The 25,669-nt window shown below is 37.1% G+C and overlaps 1 protein-coding gene across 4 annotated transcripts in view; it reads right to left on the bottom strand.

Annotated features, from left to right (window-relative positions):
* Window positions 1-25,669, bottom strand: part of ZNF451 (zinc finger protein 451) — a 90,147-nt gene that overhangs the window by 55,265 nt on the left and 9,213 nt on the right. For 3 of the 4 annotated variants that reach the window (XM_038554411.1, XM_038554413.1, XM_038554412.1), the window contains one exon: window positions 24,267-24,347. In XM_038554411.1, coding sequence (XP_038410339.1) covers window positions 24,267-24,347 — 81 coding nt within the window. Of the gene's footprint in view, window positions 1-12,473; window positions 22,786-24,266; window positions 24,348-25,669 lie in introns of those variants that run through there. The other variant, XM_038554414.1, reaches the window with a different exon arrangement.

The raw sequence follows: 25,669 nt of genomic DNA, 5'->3' as shown, positions 1-25,669 counted from the left end.
GCCCTCAACAAAAACTATTTTACCAGCACTTAACCTGTAGGAATTTTACCAGAGTCTAATCAACCTGGGAGAATGCAAATACACAATTCCAAGCCACTCTAGCAATCCTTCCCACTTAAAATAGAGGGGATTGAGGAGCACTGCTGAAGGTCACAGTCCAGGGCCATAAACTCAACAAGACTGAGACTAGATCACAGGACTACACAGTGCTACCACTCCTCCATACCTTATCACTACATTAAGGCCCATTTACCAAAGCCTCTTTTACCTAATATATCATTTCTACCTTTCAACTAAAACTTACAAGGAATACTAAAAGGCAAAGAGCACAGTTTGAAGAGTCAGAGCAAGCACAGAAGGCAGGCATGGAAGGGATATTGCAATGATCAGACCAGGAATTCAAAACAACTGATTAACATGCTAAGGGCTCTGATGGAAAAAGTAGACAACATGAAAGAACAGATGTGTAATATAAGTAAGAGAGTTGGAAATCCTAAGAAAGAACCAAAAAGAGATGTTAGAGATCAAAAACACTATTACAGAAATGAACAATGCCTTTGACAGCTCCATTAGTAGACTGCTCATCACTGAAAAAAGAATCTGTCCTTAAGGATATGTCAACAGAAACTTCCAAAACTGAAAAACAAAACAAAAGCCTAAAAAAAAAAAAAAAATCACAAAATGGAATACCTAGAACTATTACAAATGATGTTACATATGCATAATGAAAATACCAGAAGAAAGAAAGGAACAGAATATTTGAAGCAATAATGGCTGAGAATTTCTCCCAATCAATGTCAGACACCAACACAGAAATCAAGGAAGAAGTAAAACCCTCTTTGTTCACAGATTTCATGATCTTTCTAAGAAAACAGCATGCAAAGTAAACAGTAGTTAGGAGTGAAGTAACCTGTGTAATTAGATATTGATAGGAGCTTTATTCATAATGGCCAAAACATGGAAGCAACAAAGATGTTTTTTTGCAGATAAATGGTTAAAACTGTGGTACATCCAGATGATGGAACATTATTCAGTGCTGAAAAGAAATGTGCCGCCAAACAGCAACTGGGTGGCTCAGCTGGTTAAGCGTCCAACTACTGATTTTGGCTCAGATCACAATCTCAGAGTTCTGAGATCGAGCCTACCATGGCTTTGCACTGGGCACGAAGGCTGCTTAAGATTCTTTCTCCCTCTGCCTTTTCTCCCATTCCCCTCAAACAATGAGCCATCAAGCTATGAAAAGATATGGAGGAAACTAAAATACATATTACTAAATGAAAGAGGCTCATTTAGGTACACCTGGGTGGCTCAGCAGTTGGGTGTCTTTGACTCAGGTCATGATCCTGGGGCCCTAGGATCAAGTCCCACGTCGGGTTCTCTGCAGGGAGCTTGCTTCTCCCTCTGCCTGTGTCTCTGCCTCTCTGTGTCTCTCATAAATAAATAAATAAAATATTTAAAAAAAAAAGAGGCTGATTTTAAGTCTGCATACTGCATGATTCCAACTATATGACAGTCTAGAAAAGGCAAAACAATGTGACAATAAAAAGATCAGTGGTTGCCCAGGGCTGGGGGAAGGGAGTGATGAGCTGGCAGAGTAGAGGTCTACAGAGCAGTAAAATCACTCTGTATGATGTATGTCCAACTATAAAGGTAGACACCTGTCACCATAAATTTGTCGAAACCCACAGAATGTACATCAGTAGTGAACCCTAATGGAAACCATGAACTTAGGGTGATAATGATGCATCACTGTAGGTTCACGGATCATAACAAACATACTAGTATGTTGGGGGATTCTGATAATGAGGGAAGCTATGAACGTCTAGGGGCAGGAGGTATACCCGAACCTCTGTACTTTCCTCACGGTTTTGCTGTAAACCTAAAACTTCTCTTAAAAAGTCTATTAAAATTTTTTTTCTACTAGAAAGACTAGGTTACTAACTAAATACCACTCTTTAGACAAGTCAGTCATGTATGTACAACCCAAATTTTATCTACAGTGGGACAGAATTACATCAACCATGTCAAACATCAGATGTGATTTTCCAAGTGCACAAAAGTTACACTGAAGTGAGTATAGATGAGGCCAAAATGGTATTTTCAGTATGAGGCCACACCTTTGCAATAAGGAATGCTCACTTTCTGACCAAGCCTACACTCTTGTACCAGGTAATAGATGACATTTTCCTAACTTCAAAATATTCTTTTACAAGTCACAGGACAATGCATCTTACCAGAAATAATTCACAAAAAGCTATTTATTTGAGCTCCAATCCTTTAGTAAAGGCATATTTATCTGTATTAAAAGTAAACGTCCTCTGGGAAGACAAAAATATTATTTCAAATGTAGGTGCTACCTTGAGAAGGAAATTTATTTTATTATTTATTTATTAAATTTTTTATTTATTTATGATAGTCACACAGAGAGAGAGAGAGGCAGAGACACAGGCAGAGGGAGAAGCAGGCTCCATGCACCGGGAGCCCGACATGGGATTTGATCCCGGGTCTCCAGGATCACGCCCTAGGCCAAAGGCAGGCGCTAAACCGCTGCGCCACCCAGGGATCCCGAGAAGGAAATTTAGAGTAGATCCTAAAAGAATTTTTTAATTTAAGGAAGTTAATAATATTTAAACATGGGCCTAGGGACTCCTGGGTGGCTCAATGGTTGAGCATCTGCCTTTGACCCAGGGCGTGATCCTGGAGTCCAGGATCGAGTCCCACATCAGGCTCCCTGCATGGAGCCTGCTTCTGCCTCTGCCTGTGTCTCTGCCTCTCTCTCTCCATGTCTTTCATGAATAAATACATAAAATACATTCTTTAACAAACAAACAAACATGGGCCTATAGTAGGTTAGTTTTCCTGACACAGATACATTTATTTATTTAGGTCTTAAACTCTAGAAAAGTCATGCTTGGAGGCAAAGAAAACCAACGTCATAATAACACACAAGGAAGACAAGGTATAAATTAGGATTTACCTATAAAAATATGTTGTTGGATCATAATAATGTGAATATTCTGGGGACAGAAAGGTGACCATGGTTTGGATTAACTAAAGTAATCCTAATCTAGAAGAGCTACCCTTCAATTTATGGTTCCAGAATCATTTTACTTTCTCCTAGGCCACCACAAAATAATCATTCTGAAATACTGAAGTTATACTCATTCAGGAAGACTTTAATAATATTTATTCTTAAAGTTTCCTTTAAAGCACAAGTAATGATTCTCTGCTTTACGTTATAAACTCTAAATATACTCTGGGCACAAAACTAAATGAAGACTAAAGTCTAAAACACAGAGATTAAAAAAAATAAAAAATAAAAAAAAAAATAAAACACAGAGATTATATATTCATTGGGAAAGATCTTTAGTATTCCACTTGCCGCAAAATTTAAGTATGAACTTTACTCTCTGCAGCTATATTCATAGACTTGGAAGATAAATTATTTGGTCCTTTAATCAACATTTAAACATTTGTTTACATTTCTTCAACTTCATTCTAAAATTAATCTCTAGCCCTAGAACATTACTCTTTGGCAGTCAATTAAGTAAAAACTATTAGTATTGACAATTTGCTAAAATTTATTTTCCTCATATTTAGCTATCAGTAGCCTATGTTATCTTTTATTTTTTTTAAGATTTTATTTATTTATTCATGATAGACACAGAAAGAGAAAGAGAGAGAGAGAGAGAGAGAGAGAGAGGCAGGCGTGCAGAGAGAAACAGGCTTCATGCCGGGACCCTGATATGGGAACTCAATCCTGGGACTCCAGGATCACACCTTGGGCCAAAGGTAGGCACTGAACTGCTGAGCCACCCAGGGATACCCCTATGTTATCTTTTAATTAACTATCTGGTTATTTTTTTTAAAGATTTATTTATTTATGCATGATAGACAGAGAGAGAGGCAGAGACACAGGCAGAGGGAGAAGCAGGCTCCATGCCAGGAGCCCGACGCGGTATTCGATCCTGGGACTCCAGGATCGTGCCCTGGGCCAAAGGCAGGCACTAAACCGCTGAGCCACCCAGGGATCCCCACTATCTGGTTATGTTAATAAAAAAAAGACTACTTCTGTGATTCCCAACTAATTCTAATCTATTTATTATCTTTCATGATTTGGAAAGGCTCAAAAGACCTAACAACTCCAATACTGACAACAAAAAACATTTAAAACTGACTTTAGTTTCCTTCTCTTTTTCCTTGAAGGGGAAAGTTTCTATTTTCTTCTTAAAAACAAAAACAAGGGATCCCTGGGTGGCGCAGCGGTTTGGCGCCTGCCTTTGGCCCGGGGCGCGATCCTGGGGACCCGGGATCGAGTCCCGCGTCGGGCTCCCGGTGCGTGGAGCCTGCTTCTCCCTCTGCCTGTGTCTCTGCCTCTCTCTCTCTCTGTGTGTGTGACTATCATAATAAAGAAAAAAAATATTTAAAAAGAAAAAAACAAAACAAAAAAAAAAACAAAGATAAAATCAATCTCTCTAGCTACATATATCAAAAGCACATAAGTAGACAATCTGTCAGGAGTAGATATAAAAGAATGAATGGTAGAGCTAGAGAAAGAATGAGCTTCAACTTTGAAACCTCTACCACGTATGAGAAAAATGAAATATTTAAAATAAGAATGTTTTCTCCTAAAATGGTGAAAAATTAATTATACAGAGCAGGGGATGAGAGTCATATGATATTTTTCTATCACAATTAGGTTTTGGGATCAAGGTTACTGGTTAAAGCCAGGCACGAGTAATGGGTTATGTATGAACACTCACTCTTTCCAGAAAAGCCAAATCCCTTGGATTTCCATTGTTAGTGATCCAAGACAAGGGCTAGCCTATTGATTTTACAAAATTAAATACTTCTGTGGTTCTGAGAGAACACATATACACTAGAAAAAGAAGATCAGGGCAGCCCCGGTGGCGCAGCAGTTTAGCACTGCCTGCAGCCCAGGGCGTGATCCTGGAGACCCTGGATTGAGTCCCACGTCAGGCTCTCTGTATGATGCCTGCTTCTTCCTCTGCCTGTGTCTCTGCCTCTCTCTCTCTGTCTCTATGAATAAATAAAATCTTTAAAAAAAAAAAAAAAGGAAAACAAGATCATGGATATGGATATTAAAATACATTGGGATTTTACCCATTAGATCACAGAAGGCCCTATTTTACATAGAATATAATAGGGAAGTCAAAGAATCAGTATGTTCAGAAACAAACTTTAACTTACCAGAAGGCAAGGGAGAAAAAGCTTACTGTAGGCCACCACCTTGTTACCGATTCAACCACAGAACCAAAGCTATGGTATTATTTGTCAGGAACATGGGCAGAAACTGATCTTATTTCAGGCTAGATGAAAGTATCTTAAATGTCTTTTGTAAAATTAAGATGAAAAAGGGACACTATAGTCTTAAGTTTGGGAGTTTTCCACTACTCCTTTAGTGCCAAAATGCTGAACTGTAATTTTATGTGAAATCACAAAATTCTAGGACTGTTCTTAGGTTAGTTATGCCAATCTTCCCCAAAGTCTATGGTATTTTTTTAAAGATTTTATTCATAAAGGCAGAGACACAGGCAGAGGGAGAAGCAGGCTCCATACATGAAGCCTGACATGGGACTCGATACCAGGTCTCCAGGATCACACCCCAGGCTGCAGGCGGTGCTAAACCGCTGCACCACTGGGGCTGCCCAAAGCCTATGGTATTAATAAGCATTTAGGTCCTTAGAGCTTTTCTATGGTCACTTTCAGTTATGTAAATTTTCAAGCTAGAAGGAATTGGCTCTCAATATAAGAATGGTAAGATTAAAATGTTCACAAGCTATAGCATTTTCATTCTTCTTGAAGCACAATGCTGTGGTCACCCTGGATTAATTTCCATGTTAGGGGATCCCTGGGTGGCGCAGCGGTTTAGCGCCTGCCTTTGGCCCAGGGCGCAATCCTGGAGACCCGGGATTGAATCCCACGTCGGGCTCCCAGTGCATGGAGCCTGCTTCTCCCTCTGCCTATGTCTCTGCTTCTCTCTCTCTTTCTCTCTGTGACTATCATAAATAAATAAAAATTTAAAAAAATTAAAATTTCCATGTTAGATATGACTTAAAAATACTATTGAGTCCACAGGGATAGGAAATGATCTACAAGAAAATGCTATCCACTCAGCTATTTTTGGGGAGAAGGATAGGAAAGTCTTTTTTTTTTAATAATTTTTTTTAACATTTTATTTATTTATTCAAGAGAGACACAGAGAGAAAAGCAGAAACACAGGCAGAGGGAGAACCAGGCTCCATGCAGGGAGCCCGATTCAGGACTCGATCCCAGGACTCGGGGATCATGCCCTGATCAGAAGGCAGATGTTCAACCACTGAGCTACCCAGGTGTCCCAGGAAAGTCTTAAGTAGGGAGGGGAGAGTGGTTTCTCTCTATTTTAATAGATCATTCCCTGCATCAGTTTTTCTTCCATAACCTCTTCCACTCCCACTGGGGAAGTGTGTGGGGTCTTCATAGAATTTAAGAAAAAATTGTAAAGTCAGAAAACATTAAAAGGCAAATTCTAATTCAATGACTATGAAAAAAATTTTTAAATAAAACTTTTAAAATAAACTGTTTTTAAAAATAATATGGCTAAAATGACAGTCTGACACACAAAAAAATCTGTGGATGATCAGGAGTTGGAAGGTTACAAAGTGAGGGTTACACCCCGTACAGACGAAAAGCTTTCCAGAACCTCAGAAGCCAGGCTAATATGGCCTCTCCCTCTATGATCCTGTGCTCACCCTGGACATTATGAACTTCTTATATCCTCCAATATACTTTTTTTTTTTTTTTAAAGATTCTATCTTATCTATCTAAACAGAGAGAGAACACACAAGCAGGAGAAGCAGCAGGCAGAGGGAAAGGAGAAGCAGGCTCCTGCGTGAGCGCCCGATGTGGGGCTTCGTCCCAGGACCCTGGGATCATGACCCAAGTCAAAGGCAGATGCTTAACCGACTGAGCCACCCAGGCACCCTCTCTAGTATATTCTCTACACTATTTAAAAAGGTTTTATTTATTTATCTGAGAGAGAGACGGAGAGCACAGGCAGACACCCCATTGAGCAGGGCCCCAACCTGGATTCGATCCCAGAACCCTGAGATCATGACCTGAGCTGAAGGCAGATGCCTCATCGACTGAACCACCCGGCTGCCCCTATTCTTTACATTTTCTTAAATGTAAAACTTGGGTTGTACAAACTGAATCTGGGCTGTGTCCTAGAAATGGCCGCCAGATTAAGAATACTGGTTAAATCTGAGTACACATATCCAAGAAAGCTAAGTCTGTATAGGCATATCTCATTTTACTGCACTTTGCAGATACTTCTTGTTTGTTTGTTTTACAAATTGAAGGCTTGTGGCAACCCTGCATCCAGCAAGTCTACTGGCATGATTTCTCCAACAGCACTTGCTCACTCCATGCCTGTGTCATTTTTAGGTAATTGAGATATTTCAAAAATTTTTATTGTTATATTTTTTGTAGTGATCTGTGATCTTTGATATTAGTATTACAATTGTTTCTGTAATAAATGTGTGTGTTCTGATGGCTCCACCAACTGGCCATTCCCTTGTCTCGCTCCCCTTCCTTAGGCCTATTTCCTGAGACATAAATATTGAAATGATGCCAATCAATAATCTGACAATGACCTCTCAGTGTTCAGGTGAAAGGAAGAGTTGCACATTTATCATTTTAAAAGCTAGAAATGATTTAACTTAGTGGGAAAAGCATAATGAAAACCATGACAGGCTGGAAGCTTGGCCCCTTGCACTAAACTGCCAACTTACTGCAAAGAGAAAGTTTTTGAAGGAAATTACAAGTGCTACTGTAAGGAACACATGAATGATAACGCAGAACAGCCTTATTGCTGATATGAAGACAGTTTTAGGGGTGCCTGGGTGGTTCAGTCAGTTAAGTGTCTGCCTTTGGCTCAGGTCATGATCCCAGGGTCCTGGGATGGAGCCCCACAGCCCTGCATTGGGCTCTCTGCTTCTCCCCAACTGTACTCTTTTCTCTGTCAAATAAATAAGTAAATAAATCTTAAAAAAAAAAAAAAAAAAAAGTTTTAGCGTTTTGAATAGATCAAACCAGCTACAACATTCCCTTAAGCCAAAGCCCAGTCCAGAACAAAGCCCTAACTCTTCAATTTTGTGAAGGCTGAGAGAGGTAAGGAAAAAGAGCAGTTTGAAGCTAGCAGAGGTTGATTCATGAGGCTTAGGAAAAGCTGATTCATAACATCAAAGTACAAGGTGAAGCAGCAGGTGATGTCGAAACTACAGCAGGTTATTCAGAGCTAGAGAGCTAGCTAAGATAATTAATGAAGGTTGCTGCACTAAACCACAGAGCTTCAGTATGGATGAAACAGCCTTCTATTGGAAAGGAGATGCTATCTAGGACTTTCATAGCTTAGAGAGGTCAATGCCTGGCTTCAAAGCTTCCAAGGACAGGCTGACTCTCTTGTTAGGGGCCAACACAGCTGGTGCCTTTTTAAGTTGGAACCAGTGCTCATTAACCATTCTGAAAATCCTAAGGCCCTTAAGAATTATGCTGTCTACTCCGCCTGTGCTTTGTAAATGGAGTAAGGCTGGAATGAAAGCATATCTATTTACATGATGGTTTACTGAATATTTTAAGCCCACTGTTGAGACCTACTGCTCAGAACAAAAATTCCTTCAGAATTTTACTGCTCACTGACAATGCGCTGGTCACCCAAGAGCTCTGATGGAGATGTACAACGAGAATGTTGTTTTCATGTCTGCTAACACAACATCCATTCTGCGGCCCACGGATCAAGGAACAACTTCAACTCTCAAGTCTTATTATTTAAGAGATACAGTCTGTAAGGTTACAGCTGCCATAGATAGTGATATTTCAGATCTGGGCAAAGAAAACTGAAAACCCCCTGGAAAGGATCTACCATTCTAGATGCCAGTAAGGATATTCATGATTCATGGGAAGAGTTTAAAGTATCAACATTAATAGCTTGGAAGATGTTGATTCCAACCCTCATGGATGACTTTGAGGGGTTCAATCAAGACTTTCATGGACTAGATGTGGTAGAAACAGCAAGAGAACTGGAATTAGAAGTAGAGCCTGAGATAAGACTGAATTGCTGCAAGCTAATGATAAATGATAAGGAATTGCTTCTTATGGATGAGCAAAGAGGTTTCTTGAGACAGAACCTACTCCTTGTGAGGATGCTGTAAAGATTGTTGAAGTGACAACAAAGGACTTAGAATATTACTATGCTAGAGAAATCATTCCTAAAAAGCAGAGTTAATCAATGTGGCCAACTTCACTACTGTTTTATATTTAAAAATTGCCACAGCCACCCCAACTTTCAGCAAATCACCAACCTGGTCAGTCAGAAGCCATCAACATCGAGGCAATACCCTCCACTAGGAAAAAAGTTAGGACTCACTGAAAACTCATGATGGTTAGAATTTTTTAGCAATAAGGTATTTTTAAATTAAGGCATGTATTTTTTTTTATACACAATACTACTGCACACTTAATATTTGTGTTATTGTGATGGTCTGGAACCAAACCCGCAGTATCTCTAAGGTATGCCTATACAGGTGAAAGTAACCAAGAATTCTTTTGTTCTTGAGGATAAAATGTTTGATTTTACTTATTTTTATTTATTTTTTAAGTTTTAATGTAGTGTGGAAGAGTTAGAGCAAAAATTCCAAGTCTAGGAGTAAGGTATAACTTGGAAAAGAAGAGGGCTTTCTTAGGAGATCTAATCTGTAATGATGGGATTCAATGGGTCAACCTAACTGGGGGCAAGAGGAAAAGGAAAACCTGGCACAGGATTCCCTTGTCAGGGACATTTTAAAAGAAACTAATTATCAATGGTCACCATCATTTCTAAAGAGTAAAGACAAAAATCTCAAGCTAATATTTTAAAATTTCCCCTAGTAGTCTCATACTAAACAAATTTAGCTTTATGAAAAACTAGCTACACTACCCTGATTTTTCTTTTTGCTAGAGACCAATAACCACCTCACACTTGAAATCAGTTCAGCTGAACTTAAAATTGGTTCTGACCACGAACTCAAAAGTCTGATCATAAAAGATAATCAGGAGTTACATTCAATGTGAATTCCACACTTTAGACAAAATTTTCACCACAGTGATTAATACTTTTACTTACTAATCAAGTTTAATGAGCTAACAAAGATTTCTGGAAACTATTAAAGTTTCTCACATTAATGTGAAACTGATCTACTTACTATGTGAACTATAAAATAAATCATACAGGACCATTAAATAGGTAAATTAATGACAAAATGGCACAAAACACCACCAATGAAGCTATAAACTCTATAGATTTCAATGTCTTCTTCCCCTCACTTATATTTAAGTGAAAATAATCTCATCTTTTGTTAAAATATGTTAAGTAAAATCTAGAAGGCTAGAAATCAAAATGTCTACAGTACTTGTTTAGCTGGAGAATTTTTAAAAATCTTTTTCTAGTATTTCTACAATCAGCACATATAATAAAATTAACAAAATTTCAATTTTTAACCAACAAGATGGTATGACAACAAGTATTGAGGATCTCACTCTTTTGTTTGGGAATAATGGATTTGATTTGAATTAATCCCTTATAAAAATGTAAGTTTAACATTTATCTTTCATAAAGGTAGATGGAAATTTTGTATCGAAAAGGAACATCATCTGTTAGTAAATTGTATTTAACTTTTTTCCCTCCAGATTTTTCTCTCTAGAAATCCAATGTTTAGGCTACATTATTTTTCAAACCTAACAGGAAAAGATATCAATTATAACTAAGGTAGGTCATATTCAGTTCACAGCTTTAATGACTATCAGGAAAATATATTTTACAGAGCTTTGATGTCAAACACCATTACTATTTTAAAGCAAAAAGCATTAAAAAAAAAAAAAAGCATTTAGCTAAAACATACTTGAAATTTTGTATTGTTCTTTAAATACATATATGCTTAAGACAAACTGCAATGTACATATACTCATTTGTATTTTTAAATGTACTTAAATTATTAAAAATATAATTAGGCAAATTAAAAATTGAAACTTAAAATATTAGCTTATTCAACTATACCTGACCTTCCTCTTTTCCTGTTTGGGATATAAAAATAGAAAGCAAGACTCTCAACTTTTCCAATAACCAAGGTAATTTCTCAATGTCTAATATATTTATTCACATGGAAACTAATAATGTCCCCAAAGTAATTTTTACTAGAGCTTGAGTTTTAGAGGTAGGCTTTCTTTTAGAATTCATCTACAAATAAAGGCCTGTTCCTTGAACTATTCACTCTCAACCCTGCAGTGCATTATGGTTTAAGAAGCTATGTGCCATACACTGCCAGCTCCCTTCTGGTAGTTAAGAACTGGGTTTGGTACTGAATGCATAGGAAATGGACTATAATCTGCTTCGTAAAACTTTTCTAAGGTTTTATGAATAGATTCAAATATTAAATACAGGCAGATCTTTCACTTTACTCAAGTTGAACTTCTAAGTCCTTTCTTACTGCTTTAACTAGCTAAATCAGTTTTCTAAAAATATTTGCCAAGATCAAGTCAAAGGAAATACAGAATTAAAGGAATAGTACTGCTTTTGTAAAGCAATTTCTAGAAATACTGAAAAAAGCAGAGCTTCACAGAAGAAATTGTCATTTTATAATAGTTGGTTGCATTATATTATTTTGAGCCTTTTTTATAATGAGCATCTGATATATTTTAAAATCACCACTAATCTCTAAAAAGCACTTTAGTTCTTGAGTAACTATCAAATTTGGCTTTATACAAAATTACTTTTTAAATGGAAATATGAATATAGTAAATGGATCTTTCTCTATGAAATGGATTTCATTTCTGTACAGGGTGAGATAAGCTAGGAGAAAACACTCTGTAAAATGAGTAATCCAGAGAACTGATCACAACAACCCAGTTCCCTGACTCACCAAGAGCACTTTTTTGGCTATAGAAAAGCCAGTAATAAGGGAAGATGAAATTTGCAGGAGGTAAGGGAGAGGAATAGGGAGAGGGAATATAGAGAATAATCCAAGGCAAATGTTTATTTGTTGTTCTTATAATATCTCCCTGAATGTCAGCAGGCACAAACTAGTCAGAGGTGCATCAGATGGAGAATAATTATTCTAGCCATTATCCTTATGTTCTATTTAAAGAAGGGATCCCAAGTTTAAAAGAAAGCTCAAAGGGGCAACTGTGAAAGTGGAATGAATTAACTTCGTAAATTATTATAACTATCCATCTGACCGGTACACTTGGTTAGAATAGAATTCCGAACTGCATTATTTCACACAAACTCAAATTTCAAAGCCTGCTTATTATTGCCCATCCTAAAGCTGCAGTCCAGAGTTTGGTCTGAAGTTTGCACTCCCAGAAGTTCTGCTTAACAGAAGCCCTTCTACCCAACTTATGGCTCAAACCACACCCCAAAATAACTTTTTGAAAAGCAATAGTTTTTCTCAATAATTTTATATTCAAATACAGAGAGAGCAGAAGGGATAAACACAGCAAAGCAGTACAATATTTATTTACCATCTCCAGCAGCAAAGCTTTGGAACCAGGAAACAACCCTTTTGTACAAAGCAATCATCTTCCCAACCCACAACTGGTTACTGTTTACAAATACTAGGTACACAGAACATCTGCTTTATGTGGCAAACTTAAAAACGTACAGATATACCCCATTCTGTAAAGTACTTTACTCGGTTAAGAAGGCAAGTACCACCAAACCTGTTAAGTAAGATTCTTCCTCCTGTAATGTCTTTTGGGTCAATTGCCAATATCTATAATTATAAAAATCCCCTCCTAGGAAGAATGACTTTGATTCTATTTCAGTACAGGACCACACAAAAAAACAAAACAAAGCACCCCCCCCCCAAAACCTAAAACAAAATAAAAACAAAAAACCCAAATGTAAACAAAACAAAAACATATTTGGAACTTGAGAATTTTTAGATATCTCTGAAGTTGCAAGGGGAGGATTATAACTTTAACCCTGAGTGCCACTGCTATACCTCTGGCACAGGAAGAAAAAGATGAATTAGGAAGAGAAAAGAGAAACGGTGAATGAAAGTGGCAACAAAAGCAAGAAAGGAAACTCAAATCACAGAAAAAACAAACAGGAAGTTGACAAAATGTGTTTTGGGTGCTGCTGGAGATACCACTGGCACAAGGTTTAGAGGTTGTTCTTCAATACACCACTTCCAAATTCCAATGAAGCAACATTTTTATAAATAACTTCATTTTCCCCAAGTCTACCCTCAAATTATCTGTAAGCCAAGGTATAGGGAAATCAGCCACATTTAGCTACACTGAGGACACAATGCCAATAGGAGGTCCTGAAATATGCAACTGTGTCCCCATAATGGTCTGTCACACTCCACTTTAGTGTCATCATCTTGTTCATCTTCAAAGTTGTTCTCTACCAGTGTCTGTTCTTTTTCACTGCTTAAGCTGTGCCTGGGACTAGAGGTGCACTAACTGAAAGCCCTCCTTTGGCTCAGTTCAGGAAGGAAAAAGAATTGCTCTAGATGTCCACAGGGGACTATGGTACAAAGCAAACTCTAGACAGACTACTTCTATAACCTCACAAATAATGGCCACACAAACTTGGTACACTTCAAATAGGTGGGAACCAATACATTTCCATGAGTAATTTATCCTTTCTTCAGCTTAATCTCCACCAACTGTCCCGCATAAAGGCTGTTCCATAAGGTTCTGAAACCAGACACAATGTTCCACATGCCTTTGTATACACTGATTCATCTCAATGCCTGGCTTTTGATTCTCCACTGGTCCAACTATCTCTTCTCTAATCATGATGCAAACCCCAGCTCAAATTATTTGCTAAGTAAGAAAAGCTTCCTTGATCCCTCTAGATGGCCCTCTCTTCCATTCCAACTTCATCGCAGGCATTCCTCCAAACAGGACAATTACATCATATTGGTATTTCTTTTTCTTAAGAGAATATACCATCTCTTATTAACTCTCAGTTCCCCCAGACCCTCCTCAGTGCCTGCCTGCATACAGTTATTAAAAACTATGATAGAAGATTGTTGCCAACATAGACACAAAGTGACAAAACAGCATCCATCAAAAATCATACACATACCTACATATCCTAGCTCTTCATTCTACATTCTTTTATTTTTTCTTATTGTTTATCATGAGCATTTCTTAGCCTGCACTTAAGAGACTATTTTACTTTAAATATGCCTTTCAATGATCTAGTGCATTGATGAACTTGTAATACAGCTTAATGGTTAAGCCTTAAAAAACTGTAAACAAGGGGAACATGATCTGATGACATGAACTATTACATGCTATTAAATATACATCATAAAATGTATCAGTATTTATATCCAATACCATCCCACAGTTATATCTACGTAGAAACAGCACACCTATGAAAAAAAAGAAATCTATACTGGGCTTTTGAATTTTCAAAGTACTTCCAGGCATTACCTCATTTGAGAGTAGGAAAACTGAGGCTCAGGAAACAAGTGACTTGCTAATACTCAGATCAAAGTCTTAGAATTTACATACCTGTGCTTTGCACCATTCCACCTTCCTTCCTAGCCAATATCCTAAAGATGCCAGCCAAAAAAAAAAAAAAAAAACCACCCCACATACACACCAAACTTAAGTATCTGTAACAAAACAGTTGTAACACAAAAGGCAGAAAAAAAAATAAAAGCAAAAAAAGACCCTTGACTAAAATGATAAGTGCTGAAAACAAATGGATTATGTGAAACAAACCAATGACCATTCATCATGAACAATTTTAGTACCACACAGTGAAATCTCAATGGAAAAACTAAGAGGTTAGGGTTTCTGATCTGACAAGTGAAATGACCAGGAATTAGTTAATATAAGACATCCAAGTACTAAGGGATGAGAGTACAGCCATAAACACAAAATTAAGGGAAGAAAAAGATTAGTATATGTCAAATTAGCTTTTCAGAGAAGTTATAACTTGAGTTGAGCCTTGAAAAACACAAAGAGGCAGCCTAGTACAATGCTGAATTGAGACTTTGGAGGAATAGTCAATATTCAAAGCTAGGTTCCATCACTTGAGCAATGTGCTTAATGATGTTTCATTTTCTCATATGCAAAATAAGGGTGAATTTCTTCAAGAACGCCTTGTAATTTCTAACAGTGTACTAAATGTGAGCTCTATAAATGAAAATTTTCTCCTATACTTGCTTCCCATGCAGGAAAACAACTGTTAGACCTAAGGCTATCAAGGTGCTTTCAAAATCTCAAAATATATTTTTGCTGAAAGTAAACAGGAGTTGTTATAAGCCATTAGACAAAGGCTAACATGCATGCAACTGTTGCTAAGAATCTAAATAAGGCTAATTAAACACTGACTATACTCAAACCAAGGCAAAAAAAGGAAGCACTGCACACCTAACCGCAGAATGTTTAATACAATTAAGTATGTTCAAAAAAATGGAACTGAAATTTGTGACTTGGAAAATGCTTCCCCCTAATCACTCATATCATTGTTGCCCCAGTAATTAACGTGGTATAGGTAAAGGGACCACAAACATGATAGTTATTACAGGACATTAGTGTTAAATGCACACTAAGTAGTGTGAAACACAGCTATCAGAGATAAAAGTAGGAATTATCAAGAGGTCTAATTGTAGCCCTTAAAACTGAGTGATGAGATACAGCTACTCCTATGGGCAAGGACAGAAAAGAGAAGGCATATGATAGGCAGCTGACGGGGGGGCGGGGGGGGGGGCGGGGAAGCATATGAAAATAGGTCTTATAACTTCTTAACAGAACTCACAATAACATATGAAGCATTTAAGATCAAAGCAGAGTTTAAAATAAGACTAAATACAAAGCATTACTTTCACTTCTACCAAGGAATATACTTAATACAACTTGAAAGATCTCCAAAGTCCTATGACCAAGTACAGACAACCTGAGAATTCTTACTGAATTCTTGACAAGGCATCAGAAAATCCAAGAGATCACGTGAAATAGACATCTCAATAAAATAGGTAAAGCCCTTAAGACCTAGAGAAAACTGGGTAATTTTAAGATAGAGTATATGTCAGAGCTTTTTATAACTTCATGGTGATGGGCTTATAATTTTTATAAGATGCAATTAACCATAAACTATATGTAATAATATATTTGTGTGAAAACTATGCAAAATGAGAAAATAATACTGCCATTAAATAAGAAGGCATTAAAAATTGATTGAATTTCAAAAGTCAGTAAATAATAGTTCCAGAGACTGGACTGGCTACTTTTTTAAAAAAGGACAAAGGAGAAAACTAGAAAAATCTCTTATAATAATGCTGAAGGCATTGTATTTAAGTACACAAACACAAAGCCACATCAAAATCCTGGCTAGTATTTACTGGTTGAATAAAAAATATAATCTACATCAAAGAGATTAAGGGAAGATCAGACATCCTAGAAAGAGGTGTTACATAAAAGGGAAGAAAAGATCAATATAAAGAATGAAATTAATATGATAACATCAAAAGGACATAGTTGGACTGATCACTTCCAGATATACCCCACTGGAAGCCAACATAATTTCCAGTAATAAGGTATCTCAATGGTACCAAACACTAATATAAAAAGTTTTCATTACTATAAAGGCAAACAAAAGAAAAGACAAAGTAGTACAAAAATATTATCCCAGTAATCAATAAGAGAAAAAAAGATTTAATAAAACAATATTCTCATCATTCATCCAGGAAGGGAAATTCCATAAAAGAATATTTTGATGGCTTACAAAACTTGTTACTTCTGGAAAAATAACTAAAAGATTTGCATTCAATAGTGATCATCATCAGTCAAATAGTAACTTCCACCTGTATATTTTCTTAAGCAAAAGACAGAGGAATTGATTGGTTTCTATATCCACAAATGACAACTATATAGAATGAACCTGGTCAACTGAATGACATGCATAAGATGCACACAGATATCACGACCAATTATTGGACTAGCCACTAACATTAAGAATGGTAAATTTCAAAAGACAAGGAAACTTAAAACAGTGCAAGTCTGGGGCAAAATATGCCTCATGTTAAAAACAAAACTTTTTAGTTATTGCAATCTTTAAACTATTTCTACAAAGATCTAGTCCATAATTTCTAACCTTCATCAGAATCCCAGTAAATTATATCCTCAAGAATAGTGAATGTGGCATTTAACTCTGTTCATCCATGTCATTTAACTCTGTATCCAATTTTATCACTAGAAGGGATTCTGGAATGTGTCTATTCCAACCTCCTCATTTTTAGTACCTGAGAGGTTATCCTGATGTATTGGGCCCTTAAGGACATTATCAATCAGGTCACTTAGGTATCATTCAGTAAATTATTAGCATAGTACTAATGTAATATACTAAATAGTATCCAAGTATCCTGAAACAGTTTATGTTCCCCTCAAAATATCATTTTGAGGGCTAAGTAAATAAATGGAATTCTAAAGAAGCTGCCACACAGTTAAAAAAAATTTAAATGCAATTACACAGCGATAAGGAAGCTGTTACACTGTCTAAAAAAAATAAAGTGTCAGCAAATTTACTTTTCTTAATGTCCTTGTTTCTTCTCACCAAGTAAACACATCCACTTATCAATAGAAGCTGTGTTATCATGGCTTAGAACAAGGTTAGATAGGAGACAAATGACTCAATCAGAAAACCCAGAATGTGCAGACAGAAAACAAAGCTGCCTTAATGCCCAGGAAACTGAGCCAATCACTAGTAACTAAAAAGAACTACTGTGAAGTTATTTAAATAAAGGGGAAGGGCATACTCTAGAACCTTCTGAAATGGATTAACAGTGCTATAAAGAAAACAAATTAACATTCAGAAGGAGAGTACATTTAGATAGTGCAATTGTACAGATGATGAATAAACTACAAGATTTAAAAAACTCACTGTACAGAACTCACATAAATATCACCAGCAACATATGCAAGACATCAAAATGTTAAGTTTTAAACAATAGGGTGAAATTTAAAAAGGCACTTCATATAACAATGGAAACAGTTTCTCTGTACACAGTAAATGCAAGAAATCATATTATCTTCATATACATTTTACGTCTAGTCAAGAAATAACATTTTGAAGAAAAAGGATTAGATGCATCCCCATTGAGAATACCAAATCATTAAATTTGCAATTATACCAAAACTTCCTAGGAAAATCTAGAGATTTAAACATCCAAGGTTCACCCATGGAGAATTCTATGGCAGGTACAATATGAAAACTTATTATCTAATTGTGAGCTCCATATGCTACTGGGGTTGCAGTAGATCAACCCCCTAGATCAAATCCCTATTTTTAGTTTTATAACACTATCATCATTCAAGTATGCCAGAGAAAGATTTTAAAATCAACAAACAGGTTAAGTAAGGATACTGCTTCCTCTGCGATCAAGACACTGGCTACAGCTAAAAGCTGTTCCCATTCTACTACATTCTGACAGTCCCCACTCAACTGCCAGGTTCCTTTCAGAAGTTACCTACTACTCGATCAACAATTTGATAATTCAGTATCTTTCCACTTTTAGAAAATTCTCTGGAGATGCTTGAGCTTATCAATTAGAGTGGTAAAGCAATATTTATTACTGAGCAACATAAATAACACAAGATGAAGGGAATAGCAAACATTGTTTTATAAATATTTTAGAGGAATTACACAATGTAAATATAAAAAACACTAGTGAACTGTACACTTAAAAATAGTTAAGGTGGTGAACTTTATGTTTTCATTTTCCTGACAACTAAAAATAAAAAGTTTAAAAGGAGGAGCTGTTAAGTGGAAGTGCCAAAGCAGTTTCAGAGAATTACATCTTCAAGCATCATTTATTTTGGTTTGAATTTTGGAAAATAAGAGTACCTCAAAAATCTCACATTTGTAACCCAGTATCTAATCCGGGAAGGAAAGGGAAGAAATGGAAAAGTGGGAGCAGTCTAAAGTAGCCTTAGCTAACTAGTAACGGCTTTGTGCAGCCATATAGAAGAATTCCAAGGTCCCTCTCCAATTAAGTTCACCTGTGACTAGTCCTTTCCTAAAAGTAACTACAGTGCCACATCAAGGGCACATGAGACTGCTTGACTGATGTGATATGTATTGTAAACTATAAAAATCCTTCTATAATATTTTTAGGCCCTTGTTTCTTTTCAGGTAGTTCATTAATGCTCTTCTAGAGTTCAATTTGAAAGAGTTTCTACAGCACTGGCATGGACCTAAAAAAAAGCAGAAGTATAACACTGTGGAAATATACAAAAATAAAAGGTAAGTATTAACTCTAGATATAACTTGACCAAATTTGCAAGATGATTTCCTCTATCAGGACTGTTGTTTATGCTTTAATCTACACATAGGACCACTGCAGTACTCTGAAATTATCTGACAAAATAAAATAGCTTCTTCTAAGTAGGGGTCTTTGCGTCTCAATTTCTAGCACAAACAGGAAGAAAAGTAGTAAAAAGGGTGCTAAATATAGTTACAATGGATGGAGAAGAGTTTCAGCTATCAAAAAGTAGGGGACTAGGGAAAACGTCAATTACCACTGTACAAGAACTATGGCAAGAGATAGAAACCACATGAATTCTAAAACAGTGTGTTATATTCCACTAACAGTAGACCAAAATATTTTGATCAAGCAGATGAAAAAAACGCAGATGTTGACAAACCAAGTTACAAAATTTTAAGTCTGTTGATAAAAAAAAATTTTTTTTTGGCTGCCAAGCAAATACTACATGATGTATTCAGACCTCTCAAACTTGACACCTTCTCCATTTCTGAAGTCACACTACAAAAACGAGGATCTAAGGGCTGGTATACTGTACAGCCACTGCCTTGAGATTAAAAAGATACTGTGGGATATACAATTGAGGTATCTGCTGCCAGTTCCAGAATTGTGAAGAACTATTAATGGAACCAACTGGGAGCAAAAAGGTAAATTGTCTCTCGTGAAAGAGTCTGACTAGATTAAGGGACCAATAAACCAAGAACATGTCATTGAAGTCTTGATTTCAGACTTTTTAAAGAAATTTCTAGTGGATATCATTTAAAGATATCCTGAAACAGAGCTGTGTGAGATGTTCTCTTTATGACATTCACAGTTTAACACTTAAAGATTCTCAGTATCATCTAGTTTGATGGCACTCCTCTTTCTTTATTTTATGAGGACCAGATTGTCAGGCATGTTTGGAATTCTCTTCTAAGAGTTCAGATTTGCATGCCTGGATGGTATAACATCTTTTATATCCAGGGCATTAATGTACATATCTTTTTTGTGTTTAGAGTGATGCATTATCAAGCTCAAAAAAGTTAACTGTTTAGAAGGTAGGTTTGTTTAAGAAGGTCATCTTGATAAAAGGCCCAGAATATCCTGAAAGAACACCATGACTGGGTCTCACAGCTTCTTATTATGAGAGCTTGATAAGAAAAAGACTTAGATGTGATGATAACAAAGAATTCTCTCACATGTAACTCTGAGTGATAATGACAAGGTAGTCATCAGGCTTGATAAAGATAGTTATTGTGAAAATTTCTAGAGATGTTATAGGTAGGAAAGTCTTCTTCCAGTTGGTATCTCCACAGTAGACCTATAACATCTAGCCATCCCACTGGAAGCAAACTGGTTTTAGCAAAATTTGATTTGTATTCCAGTTCTTGGCACACAGCTCATGGTTGATTCTGAAGTCTCAGAGAGCTTGAGAGTAGTATGGACTCTTGCTGAGTTGATCATCCTGACATAAACAGAGTACAACAGACTTGTCATTTTGTGAAGATCTGACAAGCTGAAGCCTGAACAAGGAAGCACTGATGACCTAAAAACGAAGGATCTGCCTCTGGTATTAGTAAACAAAGATCTAATAGTAGGTTATTTCCAGACCCCAAATCTACTAGTCCTCAGTTTACCAGTAAGATTTTCCTGAGGAATAAATCTTTATATTTTTCTTTAATCACAAGAGGATTCAGATTCCTGAGTACCATCCTCTGAACTTATTTCGAACCAGAAATAATGGGTAAACCTTTGTCCAAACCTACTTAGATGAAAGTCTCTATTGCTCACATGGCCAATAAAACACGAGTCTCTTTATTATAACTTCTTTGAAAAGTCTAGAATTTAAATGTTAGTTGTGATAATTCCAGACATGCATCAGTTTCTGAGGTGACCTCCTACCTGCAGATCCTGTTTTGAGTGGAAGTAGCAAGTAAAATAGTTAGGCTCTTGGAGGACTATACTGGTGAACGCAAACAGGTTATTAATTCTTGTACCCGTGGCGTTCTGGAGATTCTCCCTTTTTTCTGTATCTATAGGGATGATTTCGAGGTTTGTACCAATCTCCTTTGGAATATCCTCTATTGTGATAATGTGCTTTCTGATCATGACTGTAAAAGTATCGATGTTGGTTATAGTATTTGTTGTGGTCTCTATAGTCATTTTCTTTAATACTGTTTTCTTCTGCAACAACAGCATTCACATCTTGCCCAAAAAGGGAAGTACCATCAAAGGGCAAATGTGAGATCTTTTCCTGGGTTTTCTTAGTGAGAGATGTAAGTCGGAGCCAGGCTTGTCTTCTGTAGTCTATTGCCATTGCCATAACTCTCACTACGGAATCCATTATATCCCTAGTAGTACAAAGCTGCCAAAGGCCTGCATCCATACCATCAGATATTATACATCTTGCTTTTCCACGATCAAACTCTGGGTCATGAACCAGATCCTCCATATCTTCCCAGAGTTTACGCTGATATTGAGTCATATAGGCCATGTAGCTAGCAGCTCGGGCTGCAATGGAAGCGGCATGGTAAAATCTACAACCCATGACCTCCATTTCTTTTGAGGTAGAATCTAGAGGAGATGTTGTGCTTCCTCTTTTGCTGTGCTCTAATGCTTCTACAATAGGGCCCTCAGCTGGTGGATTTGGTTGGAAAGGAGAGGTATCCTTGGCTACAGGATATACCCTGTGCCCCATGAAGGAGGAAGGATGGCAATCAGCAGGGTCTTTAAAAACCTCAGTAGTGGCAATTCTCAGAAGCGGATGCAATGGAGGAACCAAACGTTTCTTAGAGGTCACATAATCAGGTTTTCCTTCACACGATTCTGCTTCAGACTGTAATGTTACTCTCTTTATAACACCTCTCTGTTCCATTCTTTTCAAAAGACCTGTGAAACTAGACTGACTGGGGTCAGTTGGCTGCCCTTTGTCATCAGCTGAGGGAGATTTGCAGTCAGCTTCTTCATCAACTGTGGATAAATTTTCATCCTTGGAGGTGGAGATGTCCCACGGCACTGAGGAGTTCTCACTTGGCCTAGAATGATGAAATCTAAAACAGCTCCTAGACTGCAGATCACGTATCACTCGGGACATCTCAGCCACTTGTGTCTGAAGATAAAGGATGGCATCCTGTCCGTGCTGTGAAGCTGAAGAAGACTCTATAGGTAAATCCTCCTTGACCTCTGAAGAGGCCAAGGATTCTTGGGGGACCAGAACTGGAGATGAAGGCAAAGTCTGATAATTTTGTGATGGTTTAAGGGTCTCTGTCTCAGAGATCTTAATATCTGAATTATTTTGATCATTTTTCTGGTTCTCCAATGGGTTCTCAACAGAAGAAGGTTGAGAAACTATCCTCTGTGGACTGCTGGTGCAACTCCCAGAGGAGGAGCTGCTGTCTCCAATGGGAAGAGGAACACTGCAGCTAGAGCACATTTCTGGGCGATGATTCTCAGAGGATGGCACCTTAGACTCAGGCATTCTCTGGGTTATCCACATGAACAAGAAAACCAAGGAAGAAAAAAAAATGCTTTTAATATGTTAACTTTCAAGTGCAGAGATGCATGTCCAGTAAGTAGAACTCAATTTTTAAAATTATTATAATAACAATGAAAGATGCAATCCACTACAGATGAGCAAGGGGATCACAGAAGTCAAATCCATAAGCTTCACTACCCCAAAAACCCAACACCAACTATGGCCATTAATGTGGCACTCTGTTTATGAAAAAAAGAGTGAAAACAAGCCCAGCTCAAGGGGTGCCATCCTGGCCTGCTGCTTGGTCTCATGCTAGGATAAGAAGAGGTGGTGAGACTACCAGTGATTAACAATCTTTTTTAAAAAATCCCATTCAATTTATGTAAGTCAACAAGTAGAAGTTAAAAAATGGCACAGAGAACTTCGGGGAAAGTTCCACTGAGAACAAAAAATATTTCTAAAAGTCCCTATTACAGGGTCATTTTTAAGCCCCTTTAAAAATGCTCTCCTATTCACTCTCCATGAATAACAAAACTTCCCAGTTGCATAGACCTACTTTATGGTTTGTAGTTTCCAAGGAGCTTACATATGTATTTGTTAACTCATTTTGTCCTCACAACAACCCTGTGAGGTAGGTATTACTCTTATTTGATAAACTAAAGTTAAAAGCTGCTTAATTTATTCAAAGTCACAGAATTATTAAGGAGTGAAAGTTCAGACTAAAACCTAGGCATACTTATTCCAAGTCCAAGTCTCAATCCCCTGTGTCAAGGAGAAAGAAGTGTTCTGGCCACCTTGAACAAGAGCCAAGAGTTATCTAACCCATCAAGAAAACAGCCCAGTAATAGACATTTGGGCTAAGACAAATCAAAGACAAGACTGCTACAAAGGGCTCAGCTAGTTTGATTTTCAGAATAAGGGAAATATCAGCTTAAGGGTCAAAGCCACAACCAAGCCAGTTAAGAGGAAAAAAAACTCTATGTGAGGGATAGACGAGGTTAAAAGGAGTGATGACTGAAGTACTATGCCACATATAACCCTTTTCCACATTCCATTTCCTAAAGGATCTTCACATATCCTTTCTTCCAAGATAAACATTCTGTGGCCACATGGTTCTGGAAGAAAAGGATTCAGTTATACATGGCACCTGAGGACAGACAGGAAAGGAGAAGGGCACAAGGAGCCAAAAAGCTTGCAGTTTTTATTCCATTTTTCTTCTATCAGATACCATCTTCAAGGTTTAGAATTTTCCTGTGTCATGTTATCCTTTCACATCCTCACTGAAAGTAAAGAAACAAAATTGGGAGTAGGATATTCTGGGCCAAGGACTCATGGGACACCTTTTGTGGCTCATTCTACAGAAATGAGCCATTCTCTAAAGTACTACAGCTCCTAATACAGCCACCACTGACTTGACAACTCTCTTTAGGCAATGCCTTTTACATGACAGAAGTGAAAGAAATGAAAATCAAATATAATGTACTTACATCACTACGAGATGTGCTAGGCTCTTCATCATCACTGCTGACCAGATCAATGTATTCAAGAACAGGTCTTAATGGTCCTTCCTATGAAACAATTGAACAAATTAACAAATCATGTACAGTTATTCAAACTAAGCTAGTCATTTAAAACGATCTTTTTTTTTTTTTTTTTGGTTTGGACTGGCACCAATTCCTCTAAAGAGGAAGCCTCTGGGGTGACAGAAAATAATCAGAACAAACATAGGGAAAAATATTCAGAGTACATGAATAAGAATGATAAAGTCTAAAAGAAAGAGTTTAAACCTTAGTAGAGGGCACCTAGATGGCTCAGTCAGTTAAGCATCTGCCTTTGACTCAGGTCTTGATCCCAGAGTCCTCGGATCAAGTCCTGCATTGGGCTCCCTGCTCAGCGGGGAGTCTGCCTTGCACTCTGCTCTTCTTCCCTGCTTATGCTCTCTCTCCCTCAAATAAATAAAATCTTAAAAAAAAAACAAAAAACAAAAAACAATACCTCGGTAGAGTTATTAGGGCAATATTGATTCTTTGAGGAAATGAGTATTAATAAAGAGTGCTCCAAGAATTTTAGGTGGGATGAGTATTAATTATCTGATAACCAACCTCAAAAATATGCAGTTCTTTGACTAACAGCTCAGCTTTATGTCCCACTCCTATAGTCAAATATCAAATCTGATTCTTCATCCTGTTTCCAACCATACTGACTGCATCACAGACCAGGCCTTGAATGTTAGGCCTAAATGCCTAGATTTTATTTGATAGGCAAAAGGGAATCAATAAACACAAAGATAGGAAAAACATGAGAGCTGTGCTTTAAATAGACTAATCATACAGACAAGTATGGAAAGTGGGGAAGGCAGGATAATTAATCACTCCAATAATGCAAAACTAAAATAAAGGTAAAGAGAATATTGTGGTACACCTACAAGAGAATACATGGGTATAATGAAAAAAAAAAAAAAAAAAAAAAAAAAGATTGGCTATAAAAAAAGTCCCCCCCAAACAAAACAAAACCCCAACAATAACAAGGAATCAAAAAAATCCTTAAAGTTTCAAGCTTGGGCATCTAGAAGGATACTAATGCCATTAGTATAAATCTGGAATACAGAAACAGGAAGCTAACATTCTTTTAGATATAACAGGTTGATGTACCAGTGGTACACAAAGGTAACTGGTAGACAGCTGGAGATGTAGGGCTATAATCTGGATATATGAACACAGTTAAGACATACAGATTTGGGAGTTGCTCCCCTAAAAGACAGACTGAAACTGTGATAGAGCCAACAAAGAAAGCAAAGAGGAGAAAGGAGATTTAAGGAGGTTCTCAAGGAAATGCTGGAATTTTAGGACTCAGAAAGAACAGCTAAGTAGGTAATCAGGGGCTAAGGAAG

Source organism: Canis lupus, chromosome 12 (assembly GCF_011100685.1).
Source record: "Canis lupus familiaris isolate Mischka breed German Shepherd chromosome 12, alternate assembly UU_Cfam_GSD_1.0, whole genome shotgun sequence".
NCBI lineage: Eukaryota > Metazoa > Chordata > Mammalia > Carnivora > Canidae > Canis > Canis lupus.
Note: the sequence above shows the minus strand (reverse complement) of the source record. Positions and strands in the feature narration are given on the sequence as shown.